General features: G+C 44.2%; 1 protein-coding gene across 1 annotated transcript; it reads left to right on the top strand.

Annotated features, from left to right (window-relative positions):
* Positions 1–1,619: 1,619 nt before the first annotated feature.
* Positions 1,620–21,999, top strand: PDCD-5 (programmed cell death 5). Its single transcript, XM_065425202.1, has 5 exons — positions 1,620–1,779; positions 2,432–2,540; positions 9,206–9,297; positions 18,131–18,202; positions 21,881–21,999. The coding sequence occupies exons 1-5, from the start codon at positions 1,714–1,716 to the stop codon at positions 21,923–21,925; spliced, it is 384 nt and encodes a 127-aa protein (XP_065281274.1). The 5' UTR covers positions 1,620–1,713; the 3' UTR covers positions 21,926–21,999.
* Positions 22,000–22,544: the final 545 nt, after the last annotated feature.

The raw sequence follows: 22,544 nt of genomic DNA, 5'->3' as shown, positions 1-22,544 counted from the left end.
CCCGCCCATCCCAGCTTCAAAACGCCGCCGACGCCGACACCGACGCCGACGACGCCGGCTTTTCTGCGACACGAGCTCCTTAACGCTATCGCGTTAGAAGCGTACTGTAAGTAGGTGGTGTACAAATCCAACGCCCAGCAACCACATCCTTGAAGAAAATAAAAGAAATAACGCGGATCTCAAAGGCAATGCTTTAACGCCTTAAATGCGAAGTCAAAAATACGTCATAGTAGACATATTGTAATAATTTAGCTTATACATATGGCTGAAGCCAACGCGATCCAGAGCTGTTCAAAAGAGTATGAAGAGCACGACCTACTGAACTACAGACCTGCACAGATCTCCCTCCTCCAGCACGCCTGGTCTAGTTCGCCCCTTTTGCCGCTAGGGAAAGAACGTACGAGCAGAGTGGCGCTAGTCATAACCTGTTCGCTGTCGTCTGCTTCTGCGATCTGTTCAGCGCTTGTCTTGCCATTTCGGCAGGCACAAAGCGCTTGTTTTGGCGGTAAATGAATAAATTCACAAATATACAAAAGAAGACATATTTGCGAATGCTTTGCGTTTGAATAGTGAAACTAGAAGAGGATGAGCGGTGCAAGAAATGTAAACAACGAGCATAGGTGGCCGCTGCAATGCTAGATCAACGGCATAAATTTCGCTTTCCTAGCCTCCTTAAGAGACTGGAAAAATTGTTTAAAAAGATTCATAGGATAATCTAGCTTTCTTTAGTTGATTACAGATAGCCTAATGTCGTAGATGACATTAGGATTTACTACTGTGTGCCGTAGTGAAAGGAAGATGATCTGGTAAAAGTATAGTAAAAGTATTCACTAGTAAGTCCTCTGCCCGATATGTGCAATAGTCTGATCGATTCTGTTTCAAGGGAAGGTTAGCATACCTTGTTTTTAATATCGTTGGATGTGTAGCTCAGTAGAAAGCTTGCAAAAAATTAAGCGATCCCAGTGCTTTAAAACGTGCTGCAGTGCAGGCCTTAAAAATCGTGTCACGGAACTCTTTTCAAACTGTAAAGCTAGCTTTTCCGCGTAGTACAGCGGCAGCATAACGGTGGTGCTGAAGATACGTACGCAGTGAAGCTGTGTGCGTAATTCACTTTTTGAACTCGTGACGCATTCACGGACAACTTTTAAGAGTTAAAATGAGTGGTAATCGTTCTGTCATCGAACATTACGGTGGCTTCAAGTTTCTAAAGAGCGCAGACGCGAATTTTACAACGTGTACAATGAAACTGTTGGGTACGTTGCGAACTCTATACACAATGCAATTTATAATAATCTCCTTTAAAAAGGCAGTGGGAGCGGCTATTTAACGCTATTTTAGAGAGCAGCGGACTACACGCTCCGACATTTTTTAGGTTCGGTGAGTCAACTTTTGGAGGCAAGTGACCGATCAAAACCTTGTGACATCTCTGTCACTGTGTTAGCAAAAATCGTCAACTAGAGAAGCAGTTAGTCGCAACACAACAGCTGCCGTACTACTTACAACGCCGCACAACAGCCCACCTCGTAGCAGACGAACAGGTTATAAAAGCGCCATCTACGGCCGTCGGTCGAACGAAAGTGGGCGCAAGCTGCTCCCATAGAAGCCGGATATCTGTGCAGGTCTGGAGTTCCAGTAGGTCGTGATGAAGAGAACGATAGCAAAAAACAGTCGCCTCTGAAGTGGAGGCTAAGCGAGGAGTGACAGAAGAAAATTATGGATGACGAAGAGTTAGCAGCTCTTCGGGCTAGGCGCCTTGGAGATCTTCAAAAGGAATTTGGCGTAAGATACTTCATGGAACTTATGCGTTTATGAGGATATGGCGCAGGTCCCAAACAACGCTGGTGATAGCAGGGCGTATTGAGTTACGTTTGGACCACCAACTCGTTGCATAACCGACAGTAATTTGAAATCGCCGCCTGCCCAACCCAAGCACGTAAGGCCGCGTTAACTGGTAAATGTGCAGAAGCTCACATTGTCATGACTTACTAGCTTTTCGCGGTAGAACCACAGTGAGGCACTGGACACGTGCGTTTGTCGCCACTCAAAATGTAAACAAACGCGCTAATCAAAGCTTATTTCGTTTGTGTGGTTCTCCGCTGTTAGAGTGTAATTTAACAGTGTTGAACAACGGTAGGCGGAATGCTGACTAGCGGTTGGTGTGGTTGACTGCATTATCGCATAAATGTTCCTTTAGGCAAGTTGATTTATGCTTGCTTTTGTGAGCAAATTTATTCGTTTATCGCAGGGCTTGCGCTCTGTCCGTTTCCGTGTGTTCATTCTTCCAACTTTGTTTTATGAGGGCGAACTCACGTTTGTGAGCTCACCTTTACTTTTACCTGTTTGTGCTCCATTTTATTTAGTGCCAGTAACGTGCCATGAATCCAGCGACCACACAGTCCGCCTAACAGCATTAATTTTATTTCTTTGTTAGGGGAATGGACCATCAAATGCTGACCGTGAAGCCGAGCAGAAGGCAAAGGCAGAAGATTTCAAAAATCAGATCTTGAATCAAGTGCTGACTCAGGAAGCAAGAGCCAGATGTGAGGTTCAGCCTAATGTGCTCATTTAGCTACAGTGCACTCCACTTTACACCCTACCTTGTTACCACTCCCTGCACAGTCACGCGTATAACAGTTTACTTTTCTAGCTTTATCACTTCCATATTTAGTAGACTGCACTGCCCCGTCACTCACTGCATATGTCACATGCCATCACCTTATTATAATGACTCTGTAGAAGTGAATGTCGAGGAGTTTGCAGCATGTGATGCTTATCGAGGTGACATGTGATGGCTGTAAATGGCCGTACTAAGTGTGGTTTTGTTGTTTTGGCCCATAGAACAACTTTGCCATTGTGCCAACTGGTGACCAACAGGGTGCATTGGGCTATGTGGTACATTAATTCTTGGCAATTGCACAACACTGCGGACAGTTGCACAGTCTGAAAAGACACAAAGAAAGCGTTGAACTTACAAATGCCGATTTTTTTTTTTCAATTTAATATAAAATGCAAAAATAAAGAAAAGAAAGCAAAATGTTATATATAATTGCTGCCACAATGCAGCAATGCTAGTTGCATGGGTCAGGAAATTTGGATTACACTTTAGAGACATAATGCTGATGCATGCGTTTCTTGTTTGGATTTCTTTTGCCTGATGTGAAGTGTATATTGCCATTTGCCTGGGATATAAATGGCAGCTTCAAATTTAGTGCTGTGCATATCTCCCTTCTGGCTAAGAATGTCTCGTACATGCCAAATTTCTGGTTAGCCAACTAACAGCTGGCTGCTTATTTTTTCTTTGATCATGAGCAACCATTTTCAAAGGGTGCTAATGGCACTTGGTGTAGTAATCTGGCCTTTCATGTTGTACTTCCTGCAATAATATCAGAAGGAATTGTTCACTGGTAATCTGCTTGCTGTTGTGGAAAGTCCTTAATGCTTTACCCAGGAAATTTTCTATTTTGAGTGAATTCAGCACATTGCATTTCATTGAGGAGCATTGCTTAGGTCATAATGGATCTTTAAAGAGCAGTCCCAGTGACAACATTGACATTATGGATTTCCTATGGACATCCACTTCCAGGAAATGGATATCCTAGGGATGTGTTGAATACGTCTTGCGGACGTCCCTGACGTGATCGCTTGGCTGCTCTTTCTGGGTCCCCAGGATATCACTTGCATGTCCGCAAGGGACATCATCGGGGCATTTTGCGTACATTTTACTGACATATGTTAGGGCCTTTAGCACAGTGTTTGCTGTAATGTGTAGTGCATTTGCAGCACATGCTATGTGACAGATGCAACGAGCAGAGCACCCGTGCATGCATCAAGAACACCCGCCGTGGTTGCTCAGTAGCTATGGTGTTGGGCTGCTGAGCACGAGGTAGGGAGTATAAGTCCTAGTTTGTAACTGCCGCCATGCAACAGACTGATTTTTTTGTCAATTTTGGGTGATGTCGCGGTAATATGCCCCTCTGTAACCTATAGTGTTTTGTGATGTCATTACATCTGGTCATTCTATCGTCCCACTCCCACTCATCTACCATACCGTCACGTCTGGAGGGTGCCGGGGTGTCACTTTGAACCGTTCCAACCAGAGTTTCTCTAGGGCTGCCCTGACCTCTGCCTCACCAATTTCGTTGCCTAATTCGTCATTTGCCTGCCCTGTGTGGTGAGGGTGTATGACAGGCATCACTTGCAAGATGTATCTTTTCTCCATTTCCTTGAGGAAGTCCTGCTCTGTCCCTCGGTATGGTTGTATTAGCCGATTTATATCTTGCCTATGTGTCGGCTTGGTCCCATCCGGGTCTAACAAATATCTAAGGATGTTCCACGTTTTTGCCATTCCTATCCGACTGTCCATGTCGTTGCATTTTTCCTCCCACTGTTGTCTGCATAGCTGCTGGGCTCTCTGTTCTATGTCCTTGTTCAGTTTGGCTATCCTTCTACGAAGTGTCCGGTTGTGTTTTTGTTTTTTCCATCTCCGTTGCAACCCTGCCTTAGCTTCCCACATGTGTGTAAGTTTATTGTCTACGTTCTCTAAATGCGCTTCCGGCGGGACCGTTTTCGTAGCTGCCGCCACATCTCCCTTTAGTTTTTCGGTCCATTCCTCAATACTTTGTGTCGTGTTGTTGGCCTCCTCCCTTATTTTCCTGAATTTGTCCCAGTCAACAATTTTAAGTTGCCTACCCTTTTTATTGCGTGGTCCTGCCCTTACCGTTATTTCTAGTATATTGTAATCGCTCCCAAAGTTGTGTTGCGCATTTTTCCACTGCGCGTCCCCTATGTTCTTGGTGAATGTTAAATCTGATGTAGTATCCACACAAACACTAGTACCTATTTTCGATGGTCAGTCACGAGGGTCAGGCCTTCCTGTTCCACATCTAACCAGAGGGTCCTGCCTTCCTGAGTTTCGATTTCGTAGCCCCATGCTGCATCCTGGGCATTGAAATTGCCTCCGGTCACTACCGCTCGGTTGTCCGCTATGGCTAGGGTTTTTCTAAAGAGCATCTCAAATTTATGCGTCTGCATTTTGGACTGCTGTAAATATTTAATACAAAGAGACTGTCCTTCGTTTTCTGAATGTGTATGAGTTCTTGGAGGATGTGATTGATTGACTTAACCTCTGTGTCGTGTTGCACAGCCGTGTGATTTCACTTTAGCAACGTTGTTAGTGGCTTTGTCTCCCCTTTGGCGCTAACAAAAAACTTGTATCCCAACAATTTTGCTAGCCCATGCATTTCCTGCATCATTATAATATCCAAGCTTTCTTTGTCTTTAAGGTGTTGTTGTAGAATGTATCGTTTTCAATCGTATCCTCTACAATTCCATGCTGAGCACGAGGTCGCGGGATCGAATCCCGGCCACGGCGGCGGCATTTCGATGGGGGCGAAATGCGAAAACACCCGTGTACTTAGATTTAGGTGCACGTTAAAGAACCCCAGGTGGTCAAAATTTCCGGAGTCCTCCACTACGGCGTGCCTCATAATCAGAAAGTGGTTTTGGCACGTAAAACCCCAAATATTATTATTATTATCCTCTACAATTCCATTGCCAAATTGTGTATCTATTTCATCTGTCCGTGGCGGCGTTACAGCTTTTCCAATCCCTCTGCTGGTACCGGGATCCTAGTATACGGCTTGATGACCTTCTCCACTGGTCCCCCACTACTTGTTTGCGGTCCCCATATTGCTAGTTTCACTTTGAAGTCAGCTATCATTTGTTGCACTTGCTGTAGTACCGCCTTTTCTAATGCCTCTATTTTTGCCTCTGTCTTTGCCTCTATCTTTGCCTCAAGTCTCGCTTCTAGTTCAAGTTTAGTTTCAAGTTTGGTTTTGTTCTGTTTGATGTTAGCTTCAATCTTGTGTTCAAATTCCTCCTGGTTCCTGGTTCCTCCTGGTTGTGTTCAAATTCCTCCTGGTCAAATTACTCTGGTTTCAATTGGAGCATTCTTGGTTTTACGTTTAATGGGGGCGAGTTCAATGTCTTCTTCCATTGCTGTGTCTCTTTCCTCCGTTATAACTCGCGAGGCTTCCCCATTGCGTGGCACTTTCCCGCTGCTCAAGTGGTCGTTCTTTTCCCTGAGTTTTCTCATTTCATCCATAAACACAACATTGCTCTGCTTGATCTGCGCCAATTATTTCTCTAGCATCTTAACTCTATTTTGAAAAGCAGTCTCTGCCTCCACAGGCGCCTCGGAAGCTGCATTCACCCAGCTAGTTCCGTGGCTCCATTGACACTGCTCTTTCCTTTTCGGCACTGCGTTCTAAGTTGAGAATCGCGCTGCCTAATCCTTCGCTCCGTGCAATTTGGTCTGCTCGTTGGCACATCCTCCTGTCTTCACAATGCGCCAGCCTGCTTTGCCCTCATACTCTTCTCTCGTTATATCCTCTCCTTCCATGCTCACTGCTGCCATCTTGCAGCGCTAACCCAAAAAGAGGCCACCTTGTGGGGGCTCAAGCCACCAGCTTTGTTAGGTCAGGCTTGGTGGCCGTGTCGGCATGGCGTTACATAAAACTGCTCGATGTGCCAAAAATAAATGGTTCACTTACTTGAGAATATCACGGTGGTCCGTGGAACTTCCACTTTCTTCTTGATAATAAGGCGTCGGTGAATTCTTCGAATGCACGCCGAGGTTCATTCAAAATCAGTGAAGCCAACGCGAGACGTGTCTGTATTTTGCTTCTTCTTCTTCTTCCCCCTGTTTAAGTTGAAAAAGTAGTCTTTCAGAGATACATGTTTAGTGCTCATTTGACAGAAGAATGTTGATTATGTATTGAGAAAATAACACAAACTTTTGATTCTTGAATTTTGCATTGAAATCATAGTGCTAGTGTTTATCATAGATTTCGGGGTAAAGTATTTGAGTCATTTTGACACACTAAAGGTTATGAAAACTGTTCAGTCCTTGGTTCCTTTTGAATGCAGTGTAGTGCTTTTTTGCCATCCAATTATTATTTAACTGGACTGAAGTAGATGCTGTCAAAATCAGTAATGTCACGGGCAGTTGCTGTGAGAACTTGGGACACCGTTTCCACCTGTCTTGTTTTTCCATCTTTTATGGCTTACCAAGCTGGCTTTCATGGTCAGAGTGGCTGTTTTAATGTTGCAGAACCTTAATTTACCAGTACAGCTGGACTTAACATTCTTATTCAGTGTTCCTTTAAAGGCAGCAACATTAAAATTTTGGACACCATAAAAAGCTGAGTTTCAGATAGTGTAGATTTGAGCAGCATCTAATGAAAAGTTTTGTTTGACATACGAGTGGATGTGTCACAGAAGCTTGTAATTGTAGATGTTGTAGACTAGAAAAAAAAAAAAAAAGGAAATGGCACCATTACCACTCACTGGAAGTGACGCATGGCCCAAAACATTGAGAACCAGCACTTCTCCTCTGCATGACCTCTGAAACTGGGTGGCATCCATAATATGCTGTAAATTTCGGAATTGAAATGTTGGGATTTACTTCATATCTGTTAAACACCAGGTGCACATGTCCTCCGATTATGTGTTAATCTCTGAAATGTGTGATTATGTGGCTGTTAATAAACAAAAATGGATGATTACCAGCCTTGCAGCTTTACCAAGATTGCTTCAGTAGTAGAATATTGCACATTTGGAATACTACTTAAAGAAATTTTATTGCAGTTGGCTGGGCTAAAGGTGACGCAGCAGTCCTTTCCACAAGGAGATGCTCTTTTACTGGCCATTTCACCTACACATCAAGATGCCTCTCTATTGCCTTACTTTTGTGTAGTGTTTATTGTATCACACAATCTTTACCTAATCATTAAGTTTGAGAACATATGAGAGGTAGTTCAGCTACGAAGAGCTGTAACCAGGCATTCTTAACGCATTGGCTAAAAATATCATGTATGCCGTGGGGCTCTTTTTACCCATTCTTTTTGCTTCTTAGGGGCACTATGCAAACTTCTGCTAAATAATAAATGATAAAAATATAAAAAATCTAACCTTCACTGTCATGGACAAGTAGTGCTATTTGCTGACATTTTTAATCAACTATAGTGTATATTGACTGTGGCCTCATCTGTAAGTAAATTTTTAAACCAACCATACCTCCAACCTGCCGAATTACTGGCTTTAGCAATATGACCCCTGTTGTTGGGCCTGGCGGTTTGCCGGCATTGGTAGCCAATGGATTAATAGAGCTCCAGGCAAACACACGGACTGTGTGTATTGTGTAGAAGGTGCAGTATATTTTGTTCTTTGTGAAAAGGTATTTTTTTTTTACTCCCTCAAAAAAGCATGAGTTTAACAGCAGTGTAAATGTGTTTCAGTATATTTGCAAAAGCAGTATTCTCAGACAATCACTCATGTTACTATTAGTGGACGTGTTGGCAATTAGAAGCAACGACGTTCTTGGCATGCTATGACAGTTTTCCTGTCATAGCATGCCATAGCAGCAGCATTCCTGGCACTAAGCCAGGAGTGCTCTTGCTTGGAATCTCGAACATGTTTTGTGCTGGTCACGCAAAATATTACGAAAGTGATGATTGGATCCCTGAAAGTAAATAACTAAGAATACTGCCTCAGTTGGCTACTGATTTCGTCAGAACTGGTGGACTTGAAAAAAAAAATTGGAAATGCTTTTCAGGAAAAGCATGAAAATTTCTATAAAAACTTGTATTCGAACTGCAGTTTTGCATAGGAATGACCCCTTCGACAAAGTTTTTTGAATGCTTGGTCTCATTGTGTAGTATGTAGGACTGTAACACCTACAGTCTGTAACACCTACAGGACTGTAACACTGTAACACCTACTGCAATAGTTCTTTGCCATCCTGCTGAGCCTGTGGTTGCAATTTTGATTTGAAATCTCTGTTACTGCATTTTGATAGGGGTGAAATGCAAGAACGCTTGTGGGTACCGATTATTGCACACAATAAAGAACCACAGGTAGGCAATATTAATCCAGTACCATGGCTATATGGTGTATCTCTTGTGTTGCTTTGAGATGTTTAATCTCTCTCAATTAGCGCTTTGCTCTCCATTTTATCGTAGGAAAACAGTGCCGACTCTGCGAATTGCTCTGTGTGCATCATGTGTGGTCGCTTGCTTGTGTGTGATTTGGCCACCTTGATGTAATTGTGAAACACAAGTGTGGTAAGCACTGTTGACGTCAAACGCAATGTTGCCTTTATGACTCTCTCTCATGTGCCATAACTGAATTATGGTGTTATTTACAGTGAATACTATTGCTTTGGCCAAGCCTGAGAAAGCAGCCCTTGTTGAAAACATGATAGTGAGAATGGTTCAGATGGGACAGATTCAAACCAAGGTATATCAGTTTATCTTTTTTCACGTAGAAGCTTAAGGAACATGCATGAGCTATGTGAAAACTTTTTTGTTGTCTTGTACCTTGTATGGCATTTTGTGTGTAGCTCATGGCATGTAAACATGGCATTGATCTAAAATCACGCTGTGTGCATGTTCTCATTGTTCAAAGAGGAATTTGGCGTTACAAGAAGTTGGGATAGGTGTAGCTATTATGGATTCTGTGGATTCCGGTGCATTCATTTTATGTCGGTTTATAAGCTTTATGCCATATTCAAACACATTATCTTCTAAACTGAGGGCAGATATCAGTCAAAAAATCACATTTATCTTCTAAAAAGTTATTTTTTATGTGCTGGGTACAAAATTACCCTCCAGCATTCCATCTTCATGTGGAAAAAGAAAAAGAAAATCAGGGCATTTTTAAAATTTAAACGACTGAAAAATTATTCAACTCGTAGCGTGGTAGCTGTAGGGACCTCACTTTTCCATTCATGCTCTACTGATGCTCTACTCACAACCACAAGGTTCTACGCATGTATGCGTAGAGTACAAGTATCTAGGTCATTGTGTAATTTTTGACAATTTTAGTTGTGTGCTTTGTAGGAAACCGCTCATTAATGTTCTCAATAATATTAATCAAGATGGAAAAAATTGTTCTTTAAATAAGGAAGCTAAAATAAAATTATTTGCGAGCTTACTTGCGATTAGTTGTCCATAAGGAGTAATATATGCCATTTTATCACACTCTCATATGCCTGATATGGAGCTTAAACCTTGTACAAGAGACCATAAATTTTACCGCTTTCAGGGGTCACAGAAAGGTAGCTAGATAAATGGAAAAACTGGAAAGATATTTGAAAATTAGACATCGAACTCTATATTCTGCATAAATTTCACTGAGTTCACTTTATTATTAACGAAGGTAGATCTCTGAGATGCATTTCCTCTAAAGTGAAATGTAAATACGTTATTTTTTAGTCATGGGCAGCTCTAAGCTTTTCATGATAAAGAGGTAGTGGGGAGTGCTGTCAACTTCCATGAAGGTATTATGTCCCAGCCACACTAGTAGGAAAATGCATGCCGTGAAAGCTGCCCGGCAGCAGCTTTTTCAAGCCCTGGGAGACATCAGTCCTGGACTGATTTTTGATGGCTTGCCACGGCAGAAATTAAGCCGCGAATGGGGAAGACCAATAAGAGTGGCCCCTTCAGTGACATGCGTGCAGAAAACTGGTGTCATGTGGACATGCCCGACCACTCGATTCGCACTTTCATCTTGTGTCAGCCAAACCGCTCGTTCCGCTCTGCTTGCGTCGGCTCTTGCTTGCACTTGTTTTGATTGTCATGGTTTGAGATTGTTTATTACAATCATGAATGTAAACCAAGATGTCCCGATTGAAAGAATTTTGGAGACAGTGTGCCATATCCGATTCTGTACGAAAAGACGAGGCCTGAATACAAGGACGCAGAGTACCCCAGAGGACACCTAGTACCTCATTCTCTTTGTCTTTTAAATGTGGCACCGCCGCAACAGAAGAGAGCACATCAGCATGATTATGATCAGTGGCAAGGACTTCATCATCTTCATTAGACATGATTCGTGTTAACTGTTAGTGATGCTGTGAACACGGTGTTGGTTTCGTATACGATTGTAACATGCAGGCAATTTTCGAGCCCATTTTCTTCCAAAAAAGGTGCACATTATATTCAGTTAAATACGGTACTCAAATAGCACTTTTTCCACAGGCTCCTAGCTAATTCCTAGAAGTATTATTCCTGCTGTGCCGCACTTGCACTGGCATTGGAAGAAGCCAGAACAGTTCAGAACATCTCCAACGGCATTTTGGTCAATTTTACATTGCTTGCTTACATTGTTCAATGTAAAAAAAAACATGTGCACTAGTCAGGTGTCTATATCCAGCCATTAAGAGAATACTTAGCTTGTTGATATTGGGTGCAAGGACATATAGCCTTTTCTATGACTTCACTTCTCTGCCATGCAAGCTTGGATCACATGCAGAGCATCTGCTTCAGTAGCACCCAGACTAGGTTTTCGGTTTTATGTCCGCACAATTTTGACCGATCCCCACAATTATTTTGAAGCTAGAGGGACTTTTATTTTCATTAGACTGTTTCCAATACTATATGAAAAAATTCGACATTCTTCGACATCCTTTTGTCATACTCTTGTGTTCACCACCAGTGAGGCAACTATTCTGCAAAGATTGGCAAACACACCGTGTTGTTGCAGCACTGCGCGGCTGAGGCAGAGAAAAAAGAAGTAGAGTGCGTTCGCGTGATCTCTGGATACTCTGCGCCGGCTGGGCCTTGCCTGTGGCTTCCTCCTGGACCTCATTTCACCCTGTAAATAAGCATCTTTCGTAACATCTTTGGTGGAGGTGCGGGGCAAACCCTGGACAATCCTGGACGACCTAGCTCTACCAACTGTCCGACGGAGTAGACGCTTGGCTGGTTTATGACCACAAGCAGCGGACATGGCTGATTCCAGAGAAGGCAATGACGACCCCACCTGCGGCGAACCAGACAGAAATCGCGCAGGTCAGGCTGGCTACTGGACACCACTGCGTGAGCCACCCACCTTTTCGGGGAAGGCGAACGAAGACGTTGACTGGCTGAAACACTACAACAGAGTGAGTCGCCACAACCACTGGAGCACTACAAAGCAGCTCGATAAGTTTTTTTTTTTTTCTTGCTGGAACCATGCTTTACTTGTTTGTAAACCACGAGAACGTTCTGACAAGCTGGGATAATTTTGAAGAAGAATTCACCAAGTGCTTCGGGGACCTGATCTCTAAGAAAAAGAAGGCTGAGCAGACGTTTTCCCGACAAGCTGAATTACCTGGCAAAACTTGTACAACGTACATAGAGGCTGTTTTGAAATTATGTGGAATCGTCAGTGTCACCATGATAGACAAAGACAAAGTAGGACATCTGCTTAAAGGAATCGCTGAAGATGTTTATAATTTTCTTACAACAAAGGAAGATCTTAGTACTCCATCTAATTTGAAGAAACACTGGCAGGCGTTTGAAGCTCTGAAAATGAGAAGCATTGGACCAAAGTTCGGACGCTTGAACAATGTCACTACTATTGCAAGTGTGTCAGTCCCAGCCCATGACGACATCTCTCCGTTTATTCGGCAAGTGATTAAAGAAGCGCTTGAATGCCTTAAGGTTGTTGACGACGCTCATGTGTGCCATCAGTGTGCATTTGACGATTGCTCTTGTGTGCCACCGACCACCTGGGCACGTCAGAGTTACTGAGAGCCTCTCAGGACCTATGCTGATCGTCCAGAGAGCAGCAACTTGCCACCGCAACAGAAAAGTCTGGGACGCCAGCAAGATGCACCACAACGATTTGTTCCGCGGGCTCTCCCCTCTTACAACCAGTTTGAGAGTTCGTTTCTACCCCTGACACCCATGTCACCGGTGTTGCCTGCGACAAGCCGTGACTCCCACATTTGCTACAGCTGCGGTGTGCCTGGACACATTGCTAGGTATTGCCACCGCCGCCAGCCGCATGCTGGCGGCGGTCACGGCGGTGACGGTCAGGATATTGGCTAATTCCCATGCACCCCTCAGACAAGAAGACAGCCTTTATGACACCTGACAGTCTCTTTGAGTTCAACGTTATGCCCTTTGGCTTATGCAACATTCCAGCGACATTCAAGCGATTTATGGATACCGTGCTCTGCGGACTCAAATGGGAAATTTGCATGTGCTATTTAGATGACGTCATTATCTACGGCCGGACATTTTACGAGCACAATCAGCACCTGTCAGTCGTTCTTGACTGTATCCAGCAAGCTGGTCTTATTTTAAACTCGAAATGTCATTTCAGTGACTGTCAAGCCCTCGTACTAGGCTTTCTGGTCGATAAAGACTGCATACGACCAGACCCTGAAAAGATAGCAGTGGTTCGCGACTTCCAACAGTCACACACGGTGAAAGATCTGCGAAGGTTTTTGGGCCTTTGCTCATATTTCCGGCGCTTTATCAAGAATTTCGCACAGCTTGCCTCTCCCCTCACGTCTCTCCTTCACAAAGGCACCCCATACTTGTGGACTGCTGGCTGCGAATCAGCGCTCCAACAGCTGAAATTTTTGTTGGCTTCTGGACCAGTCCTGCGGCATTTTGATCCGGAGGTGTCAACTGAGCTGCAGACTGACACCAGCAGTGTGGGTGCTGGCGCTGTGCTTGTTCAGATCTGCGGTGGCCGTCAGCATGTCATTGCCTATGCTAATCGGACACTTACAAAAGTGGAGAAAAACTACACCGTTACTGAACTCGTGTGTCTAGCAGTCATCTTTGGCATTCAGAAGTTCCGTCCATATCTACACGGCCGCGCATTCACGATAGTGACTCACCATCATTCACTCTGTTGGCTCGTTGGGCTGCGTGACCCATCTGGCCGGTTGGCCCGCTGGGCCTTGCGCCTTCAAGAGTACAGCTTTTCCGTTAACTACAAGAGGGGCGCTGTCACACGGATGCTGATTGCCTATCCCGTCTCCCTTCGCCTCACACTAAAGCTGAGGATGATGACTTCGATGACTACCTAGTTTCCATCTCTTCCGACTTTCCAGACCTGAGTACCTTCAAGAGCGAGCAACTTTGCGACCCTACCTTGAAATCCCTACGGGCAACTGCACGTGAGCCAGCAGGAACAACACCATTTACTTTTTGTAATGGTTTACTATACAAAAAACAATTACTTGGCTGATGGTTCCCCATTGCTTTTAGTTGTGCCCAAAAACCTGCACCCTGCTGTCCTTCGTTCCATGCATGACAATATCATGTCCGGGCACCTTGGCTTCGCACGCGCACTACACCGACTTCGCCAGACATTTTCTGGAAAACAACGAAACAGTATGTTGCCAGCTGTACTGTTTGCCAGCGCCACAAGCAAATGATGACGGCTCTAGCAGGCTATTTGCAACTAGTTAGGCCACCGGCATTACCCTTTGAAATAGTCAGCATCGACTTGCTCGGCCCGCTCCCAAAAGCGTCAGCTGGCTACCGCTGGATTATAGGATGCGTAGTGGGAAGAAGTATTCACAAAGTACCGAGCGCAAGAGCAGACAACATTGCGGCCGGCCTCAACAAGAGGAAAAGAAAGACGTGGGAGGCTCGTGCAGCGAAGGAGAAGGGGCTCGCACAACGAAGATGGTTGGAACGCCGGCACGACTAGGGCCGCCGGGCCTACGGAACCCACATCTACCGGTGAGGTTCACTTGACCGGGCGTCTGCCTTCGGGACAAGGAACGCCTCGGGTCGTTGTATGGCACGAGACCCCGGAGTGGCCTGCTGACATCTTGGAACCCGCTTCTACGCGCGAGGTTCGGCTGACCGGGCGCCCGTCATCGAAATGAGCGCCTCGGGCCGTCTTTTTGCTCGAGACTTTGGAGTGGCCTGTTCCGGACTACGGAGCTGTGGACCGTCCGCCTTTTCCTGCCCCATGCTGCTGCGTTTGCTCTTTCACGCCAGTCATCACTCTACCAGCGAGTGTCCCACCTCAAGGACTCTACGCCTCACCACATTCCGGACTTCAACCGCAACCTCGTGAGACTATTTTTTCCTGTTTACGAACAACGTGTATGTGTGGGGCTAGTTTAAGATATTCTTCGTGTTTACGTGCCGTCTAATATAATTGTCGTGTGTTTGCTCATCATGCACCGTCTCCTCCATCTTCCTCGCGTCACACGCTTTGCAACGTGACGATCCTAACCCACCACATGTCCCGAAGACGGACGCCCGGTAATGTGAACCTCACCGGTAGATGTGGGTTCCGTAGGCCCGGCGGCCCTAGTCATGCCGGCGTTCCAACCATCTCCGTTGTGCGAGCCCCTTCTCCTTCGCTGCACGAGCCTCCCACGTCTTTCTTTTCCTCTTTTTGAGGCCGGCCGCAATGTCGTCTGCTCTTGCGCTCGGTACTTTGTGAATACTTCTTCACACATAGATTATCTTACTCGCTACACGGAAACGGTAGCACTCCCATCTGCCACTGCAGCAGATGTCTCTTCATTTTTGTTCCATCACGTCATACTCCATCACGGTGCTCCACAGGTTGTCATCAGTGGCTGTGGACAGCAATTCGCTGACGTTGTTGAAGAACTTTTGTGGCTTGGTGGTGCTGTATATCGTCATTGCACTCCTTACCACCTACAAACCAATGGCCTCATGGAGCGGACGAATCGAACCCTTACTAACATGTTATCAATGTATGTCGCTGCTGACCACAAAAATTGGGATGCCATCTTGCCTATTATAGCATATGCATACAACAGTGCCAAGCACGAAGTTACTGGATATGCGCCGTTCTTTAATGCTGTACGCACACGCTCCCCAGAGCTTTCTGGACACTATCCTACCTTTATCGTGTCAAGAAGGTCCTTCAATCGCCCAAACTCTGTGTCATGCTGAAGAAGCACGTTGACTGGCGCATCTTAGGACGTTGTCCTCACAAGGCAACAGCAAGATTCGCTACGATGCGCGGCATATCCCAGTCGGCTTTACTCCCAGTGACTATGTTTGGTTGTGGACACCTTGTCGCAATAAGGGATTGTACCGCAAGTTTCTCGCCATTTACATGGGACCATTCGTTAAACTCAGTCGCTTGAGTGATGTGAACTATGTTGTCGCCAAAGTAACAAGTAATCAGCGTTCACGTGTGATGCAAGTTGTTCACGTGGCCAGACTCAAGCAGTACCATTACAGGTCCCTTTAACTCGCTCAGCGAGCTTTGTCTGCCCCTGGGGAAAATGTCGCAGCACTGCGTGACTGAGGCAGAGAAAGAAGAAGTGCTCATGCGTGATCTCGGGGTACTCTGCGCGTCGCTGAGCCTTGCCTGTGGCTTCCTCCTGCACCTCGTTTCATCCTGTAAATAAACATCTTTCGTAACAATATTTTGCAAGCATTGGAAAGCCTGCTAGTTTCTCTAGAAACTGAGTGATCATTAAAACATAGTGGCTTGCTTTTAAAACAGGGCTATAAATGTACAGAAAGATGAGAGCTGACTCTTGATGGTAATTCTGATAAGAAAAAGGAGTCGCCCATTTGTCAGACACAGCCAGTAACGTTCAGCTGTCCACTCTTACATTCTGTTTCATATCTACATAATTCTGTGTTGCAACACCTTTTATACACCTCCTTTAGCTGCAACAAGACTGCTCCTATAATATTTCGTGGAACCTTGGTCAAGTCTATCACTTAATGCAAAATACTGTTAGCCTTTGGGATCAGCGTCTCATCTAGCAGATAGGCAGCAGATTGTGCTGGGTAGTCATGTATGGCTCATGTTTCTCTGCACTAAATGACACGGAGGAGAAGTCTTGCTGTAGTTTTCTGCTCTTAATAAAGTGAGCACCAGGAGAGAAAATAAGGCATCGTGAAACTGTAATGTGCATGCCTAAAATTACTGCTGGGGTATAGATTTGTAACTATGTACCATGTTCAGGACCGTGATAAAAGCTCAAGACAGTTTAAATTTGCTCAGCGCAGAGCCTCTCACGGGGCTCTATACAAACACTGACCAAAATGAAAGTGTCTCAAAATTGACGTGAGTACTCCGAGATGAGACCCTTGATGTTAAAATAAAGCATTCTGAAGGCTCGAAAATAAGCTTTTTCATTGCTAAGCCGTAGTTAGGGACACTCAATAACCAGTGGCGGCATTTGTGTATCAAAAAGAAGAAAAAAAAATTCACCGATGGTTACGATACTCCCTAATGCGAAATTTGAGCGCAGCCCTATACGTGTTTTCATTTCGCAATATATTTGCTGGGGCAGACAGTCTGTCCCACGTGGCATGTTGCAAATGGAGTGACGTGCAGCACGACTACCTTGCTAATCTGTAGATTGTGAGAGCCAGCACATGGGTGATGCATGGGCATGGTACAAAGCAGCCACCACCGACAGACCTCCCAGACGATGCGCGCTACTCTGGAACCATCTTGTAGCCATTGTTGCCGCACTATGCTTTTATTCTCATGCTTTCACCATACTCTCTTCTGCTTTCCACCTCGTGGTTCTGCTGCACCCTCCTCTCCACTTTCCTCCTCACGTCTTTCATCCCCCGCTGCGCTCCGCATTTATCTTCATCTTTTGCTGTGCTCGTTCACTCGATTATGCAGACGACGCTTGCTGCATGAACGGGTGCCTAAGAGCTGCACTCTAAAAAAGCTAAATTATGTCACTCCAAGTCATGCATGCACTACCGAAGTGTAGCAATGTCACGTAGTTCAATTTTGCTATGCAAAAACGACAGCAGTGGGCTTTCGCACCCTTTAGGGCTAGTAACATTATTTGGGGGGGAGGGTTTCCACCACCTCCATCCTCCCTCTGGAACACCCATGTGCTTAGATTTAGGTGCACGTTAAAGAACCCCAGGTGGTCGAAATTTCCGGAGTCCCCCACCACGGCGTGCCTCATAATCAGAAAGTTGTTTTGGCACGTAAAACCCCATACTTAATTCCTCCCTCTGGTGCTGTTTCTGGCTGTGGTTATTGTAAAGGTGCATTGAGATGTGCTGTGTTGGTTTATTGTCACTTGGGGGGGAAGGGGGTTCATCAAGTAAATCTAGGACTTGGCGATGAGACTTAACTTGCTCTTCAAAAAAAAATGCATGGATGGAGTCAAAGAAGCAGACACAAATGGTACGTATCATAGTCACTTCAGACAGGATGGAGTGTCTGTTCCTGTCTGTGTTTGTTTGTTTTCTTTGCTTCTGTTCACATGTTTTTGTGCAGCAACTTTAGTTTCATAGGTGTGTACCAACTGCCTCAAAAAAGAGATTGTGAACCAAATGCATTTTCATCGTTGCAGCTTCAAGAATCCAGCCTTATCAACCTTTTGGAAAGAGTCAGTGAGCAAACACAAAAAAAGACTACCGTGAAGGTAGGTTTTATTAGTACATTTATTTTGACCTATATTTGTTCACTTGATATCTGACATGTAATTTGTGAAATATGTAAAATCATTTTGTACAGCTCTCAGAGGCCCGTTTTATCAAAGCTACTATATATAAAGTAAATGCAGTTCACCAAAGGTTTAGTTTCACTTAGTCTTGGTGATACTTATGGAGCAACATTAGAAATTATATTATGTATTTGCTTCTATTATAAATTTTGCTTAACAGCAGATTTGGTAGTTATGGTAGTCAGAGTTATGGTAGTGGTGATGAGAAGAGTCATCAGGCTTTGGAGAAATCGTGCATATGTCCAATAAACTTTTTACTTTATTTATGCTTACATCACAAGCAATATTTGCAACTTTTCAGCATAGAACTTTACCGCAATTTTAAAGACACGCCATTGATAAACCGTTACCCATCTAAACAGGCTAGTGGCCAAATTGGGTCTCTGTCTCTTTGTCAACCAGTTACCCCAAACTACTGTAGTTTGCTTACTGAAAAAGTAAGGTTATAAACGTGCATTGTTATTTAGGCAAAATGCAAAGATACACATGTATGGAGGTTTTGGCACATATTGATGGACCCTGAGTGATCAGTTATCTGGGAGCCCTCCATTATGGTGTCTGTGAAAGCCAAAGCACAGCATTGGGATGTTTAACCAAGTTTAGTAGTGAAAATTCACACTTTGGCATGATGTAAATCAGTTAAAGCAGAGAAACTCAAAAGGGCTGTGGTTGGTTCACAGTACCCTTATTGGATGTATGAACAGAGAAAACCCTGTTTTGATATCTTATCTGTCGCAGTTAAGGAGCAGAATCAGTTTATTCATGTTAGTATTAAAGTAGAAGTTACAAGAGATGTATATACAGAGCTCAAAACGGGGCTGTCTTCGTTCATTTGTTCCATCACGCTGAAAAGTACATTCTCATAACGTGATCCATGCATTGATTAATTAGCATAGGATACAGAAACCATATGCAGGATGCTGCTTCGACACCACCAATGAGCTCTAAACAGGGCTTACTCTGGATGTTTTGTAATGCCAGGGTATGAGGCTTCTTTAGCCATTACCGTGAGATTTTTCACACATTAACATGCACCTTAATTTTAAATGTACATTGCCATGTCTGTCTATGGAATTTAAAAAAAAAAATGAGCAAACTGTTTTCAATGGTACATCACTTCACTCCAAAGGTTTACATCACTTCACTCCATCACTTCACTTCAAGACAACTAAATCTTGTTTTTATCAGCTGCATTTGAAATTTGGAATTTGAAAGAAAGGATATCTGCTAGCGGATGAGAAATTTGTAAGTAAACACCTGTAAACTTGCAGTAACCTTTGCAAGGTAGCTATAATGTATTAAAGTACAGTAGAACCTCGGTAATTAGTACTCGGTTAATTGGGAATCCTGGATAACTAGTATTATATGTGCTGTCCTGAATTTTTACATGTATATTTAATCGCATAGTTGGTGCGGCCAATCTGCAGCTTCCCAGTTAATTTGCATACTTGGCCGCGGCTTCCGAGCTGTGTAGTAGGAGTTGCCAATCTCGGAGGCTTCAACTAAATAAAAATCTACCGTTTTTTAAGAACGGATCTCGAAGGCAATGCTTTTTCAGCTTTGTGGGCCTTATTTGGTCTGGTCAGTTGGATCTCAATTGGCAAACATTGTGCTGCGTTTGTCTGCGACTGCGCCTTTTTCATTGTTAATTGTTTAACTGTGATGCGCTCAGAAGATGCCAAAGTACAAGAGTTTGTCACTCCAAGAAAAGGTTTGTTTGATTGAAGAGGCCAGCAAGTCACTGGCATAAAAAAACTGGTCTCGCCAAAAAACACCGTGTGCCCTTGTCAGCACTGTGTAACATCGTCAAGAACAAGCAGAAAATACTCAACGTGTACAGCATGATGTACTCGGCAAAGCATACACGAATACGCACTCCTACATATGCTGATGTTGAAGCTGCCTTGATTGCATGGCTGCAGAAAGCGAACGCAGCCCACCTTCCTGTCAACAGGACCATTTTGTGGGAGAGAGCTAACCAGCTGGTGCTGCAATTTGGCCATACCGAGTTTAAATGAAGCAATGGGTGGTTCTGTTACTTCAAGGATCGCAACAATTTAACGTTTGTTACTGTTTGCGGTGAGAGCGGCAGCGCGGACCAGAGTGTTGTCGATGGCTGGAAGCAGCACACCTTGATTCCACTACTCGCCAAGTACGAAGCAGCAGACGTGTACAATCTTGATGAGGCTGCTTTATTCTACAAAATGCTGCCTACGAAGGCGGTCGCTGTGAAGGAGGCAGATATTAAGGGACGGAAACAGAACAGAAACAGAATCACTGTTGTGTTCGGTGCAAACATGTGCAGTGAGCACAAACTGCCATGCTTGTTGTTGGCAAGACAGAGAAGCCACGTTGTTTTAGAAATGCACGACTGCCACTCAAGGATGACCTAATTTACAAGAACGACAAGAAAGCTTGGATGACAGCAACAATTAAGAATATGTGCGGCACCTTAACCGCAAGTTTGCGGCTGTGGGATGTAATGTTCTGTTCGTCATTGATAATTGCCTAGCGCATGGCGACATTCAGAACCTGCAGGCAATTAAGCTGGTATTTCCGCTAATACGACGTCACTATCATAGCCGATGGTTATATTTCACACAAAGATATTGCGCTACAATTTGTTGAAGCGGATGCTCCTTTGCTACGGTAACGGCAAGGAGCATGCCATTGACCTCCACTGTGCAATATGCCTCATTGTTTACACGCAGAGGCAAGTGGAGGTCACGGTTATTGGACGGTGTTTTGAGCACGCCGGATTTGTGAAGGAAGTTGCCACCACCACCTCAGCTGACTGTGCTGTCACCTGCCCATTTGATGAGGAAGGGGAGACACTTTTCACTCGATATGAGGTCTTACACACCGAGGATTAAGAGCGCAGTTCAATCGAGCTTCTCCGATTACATGAATATCGAGAGCACAGTTCCTACATGCTACACTGACCGTGACAGCGGTATCGCTGCAAGAACTGGCTCGGCCATCAACGTTGAAGACAGCGATGATGAGCCCACCCAAGCGCCTTCTTTGGCGGAAGTGATCGATGCACTGAGTGTTGTATGCAGCATTGTTGAATACAACGGTGGTGAGGCTGAGATGTTACGCGTGGTTGACTGGCTTGAAAACATGACTTTTAGTGCAGTAAATTACCGAAAGTGTCAGTCTCGCTGTGAGGAACTTTTTTCCAAGTAAGTGGACATACAACGATAAAATGTGCCACCCATGTATTATGTTTCCTGGCTGATATCTTTGCTTTTGCGTCGTTTCGAATCATTGGGAATCCCACTTAATCAGGATATTTCTCTCTGTCCCAAGGCCTTCCAATTACGAGGTTTTACTGCATCTTAAAATACATATGGGAGGTATTGTAATGAATAAACTAATACACTTGTATATGTATCATGATACATTTGCAAAGTATCTTTGCCCAGCTGTGACAGTAACTAGGAGGTATCTAACTTTGACTGAGTTATCAAATTAAAGGTGCTGCACATTATTTGTAGTCAGTTTGTGTGATTGCACTGTTACTAGTCTTAGTTTTACGTGATGCAGTATGAAAATTTTGTTGATACAGAGGTGGTGTTTATTTTTTCATTGCAGTTTGACAGGCGCAGGGCTGGCATGGACTCTGATGAAGACTATTAAGGCAAGAATAAAGATTTTTGTACAAGATTTGACATCTCATCTCTCTAATAAACATAATAGCACATGCAACTGACCATATGTTTGCTCTGCAGTATTTTCTTGATGTATGATTGTAAGTAGGAGTAAAGGAAACGTGGAATCATTTAGAATTTTTTTTGTAACGTCATTGTAGAAGATTCCCTGTTCTGCTCTTTGAATTATGTACATCCTGTGTTAATCTTCCCCATTTGAAATTTTATGCAAACACCCCACTGCCATGAGCAATGAGCTTACAGGGAAGGGATGGCTTTGTCATATATATGGTAGTTGATCAAGGTTCATGTTTGAAGTGGAAAGAAATAGTCTGAAACAACTGCATCTAAATAACGGTTAAAATCGAGGAAACAGCAGCAAGAGCTCGCGAAGATGCAAATGTTGGTTTCAGCACACAATGTGAATGAACAAAGTCTCTATCAGTGTTAAAGCAGTTATGATTCACTCTGGTGACCACTGACTGGAGAATATCAAGGAAGACTTTGGCACCAAGCAGCTGAGGAAGGAGTGGGCAACTGACAAAGCGAAGTGGAAGGAACTCGACACAGTGACCCTTACTATAAATGGCAAGGGAAATGGTTCATAG

This window comes from Dermacentor albipictus, chromosome 1 (assembly GCF_038994185.2).
Source record: "Dermacentor albipictus isolate Rhodes 1998 colony chromosome 1, USDA_Dalb.pri_finalv2, whole genome shotgun sequence".
In the NCBI taxonomy this organism is placed as follows: domain Eukaryota; kingdom Metazoa; phylum Arthropoda; class Arachnida; order Ixodida; family Ixodidae; genus Dermacentor; species Dermacentor albipictus.
Note: the sequence above shows the minus strand (reverse complement) of the source record. Positions and strands in the feature narration are given on the sequence as shown.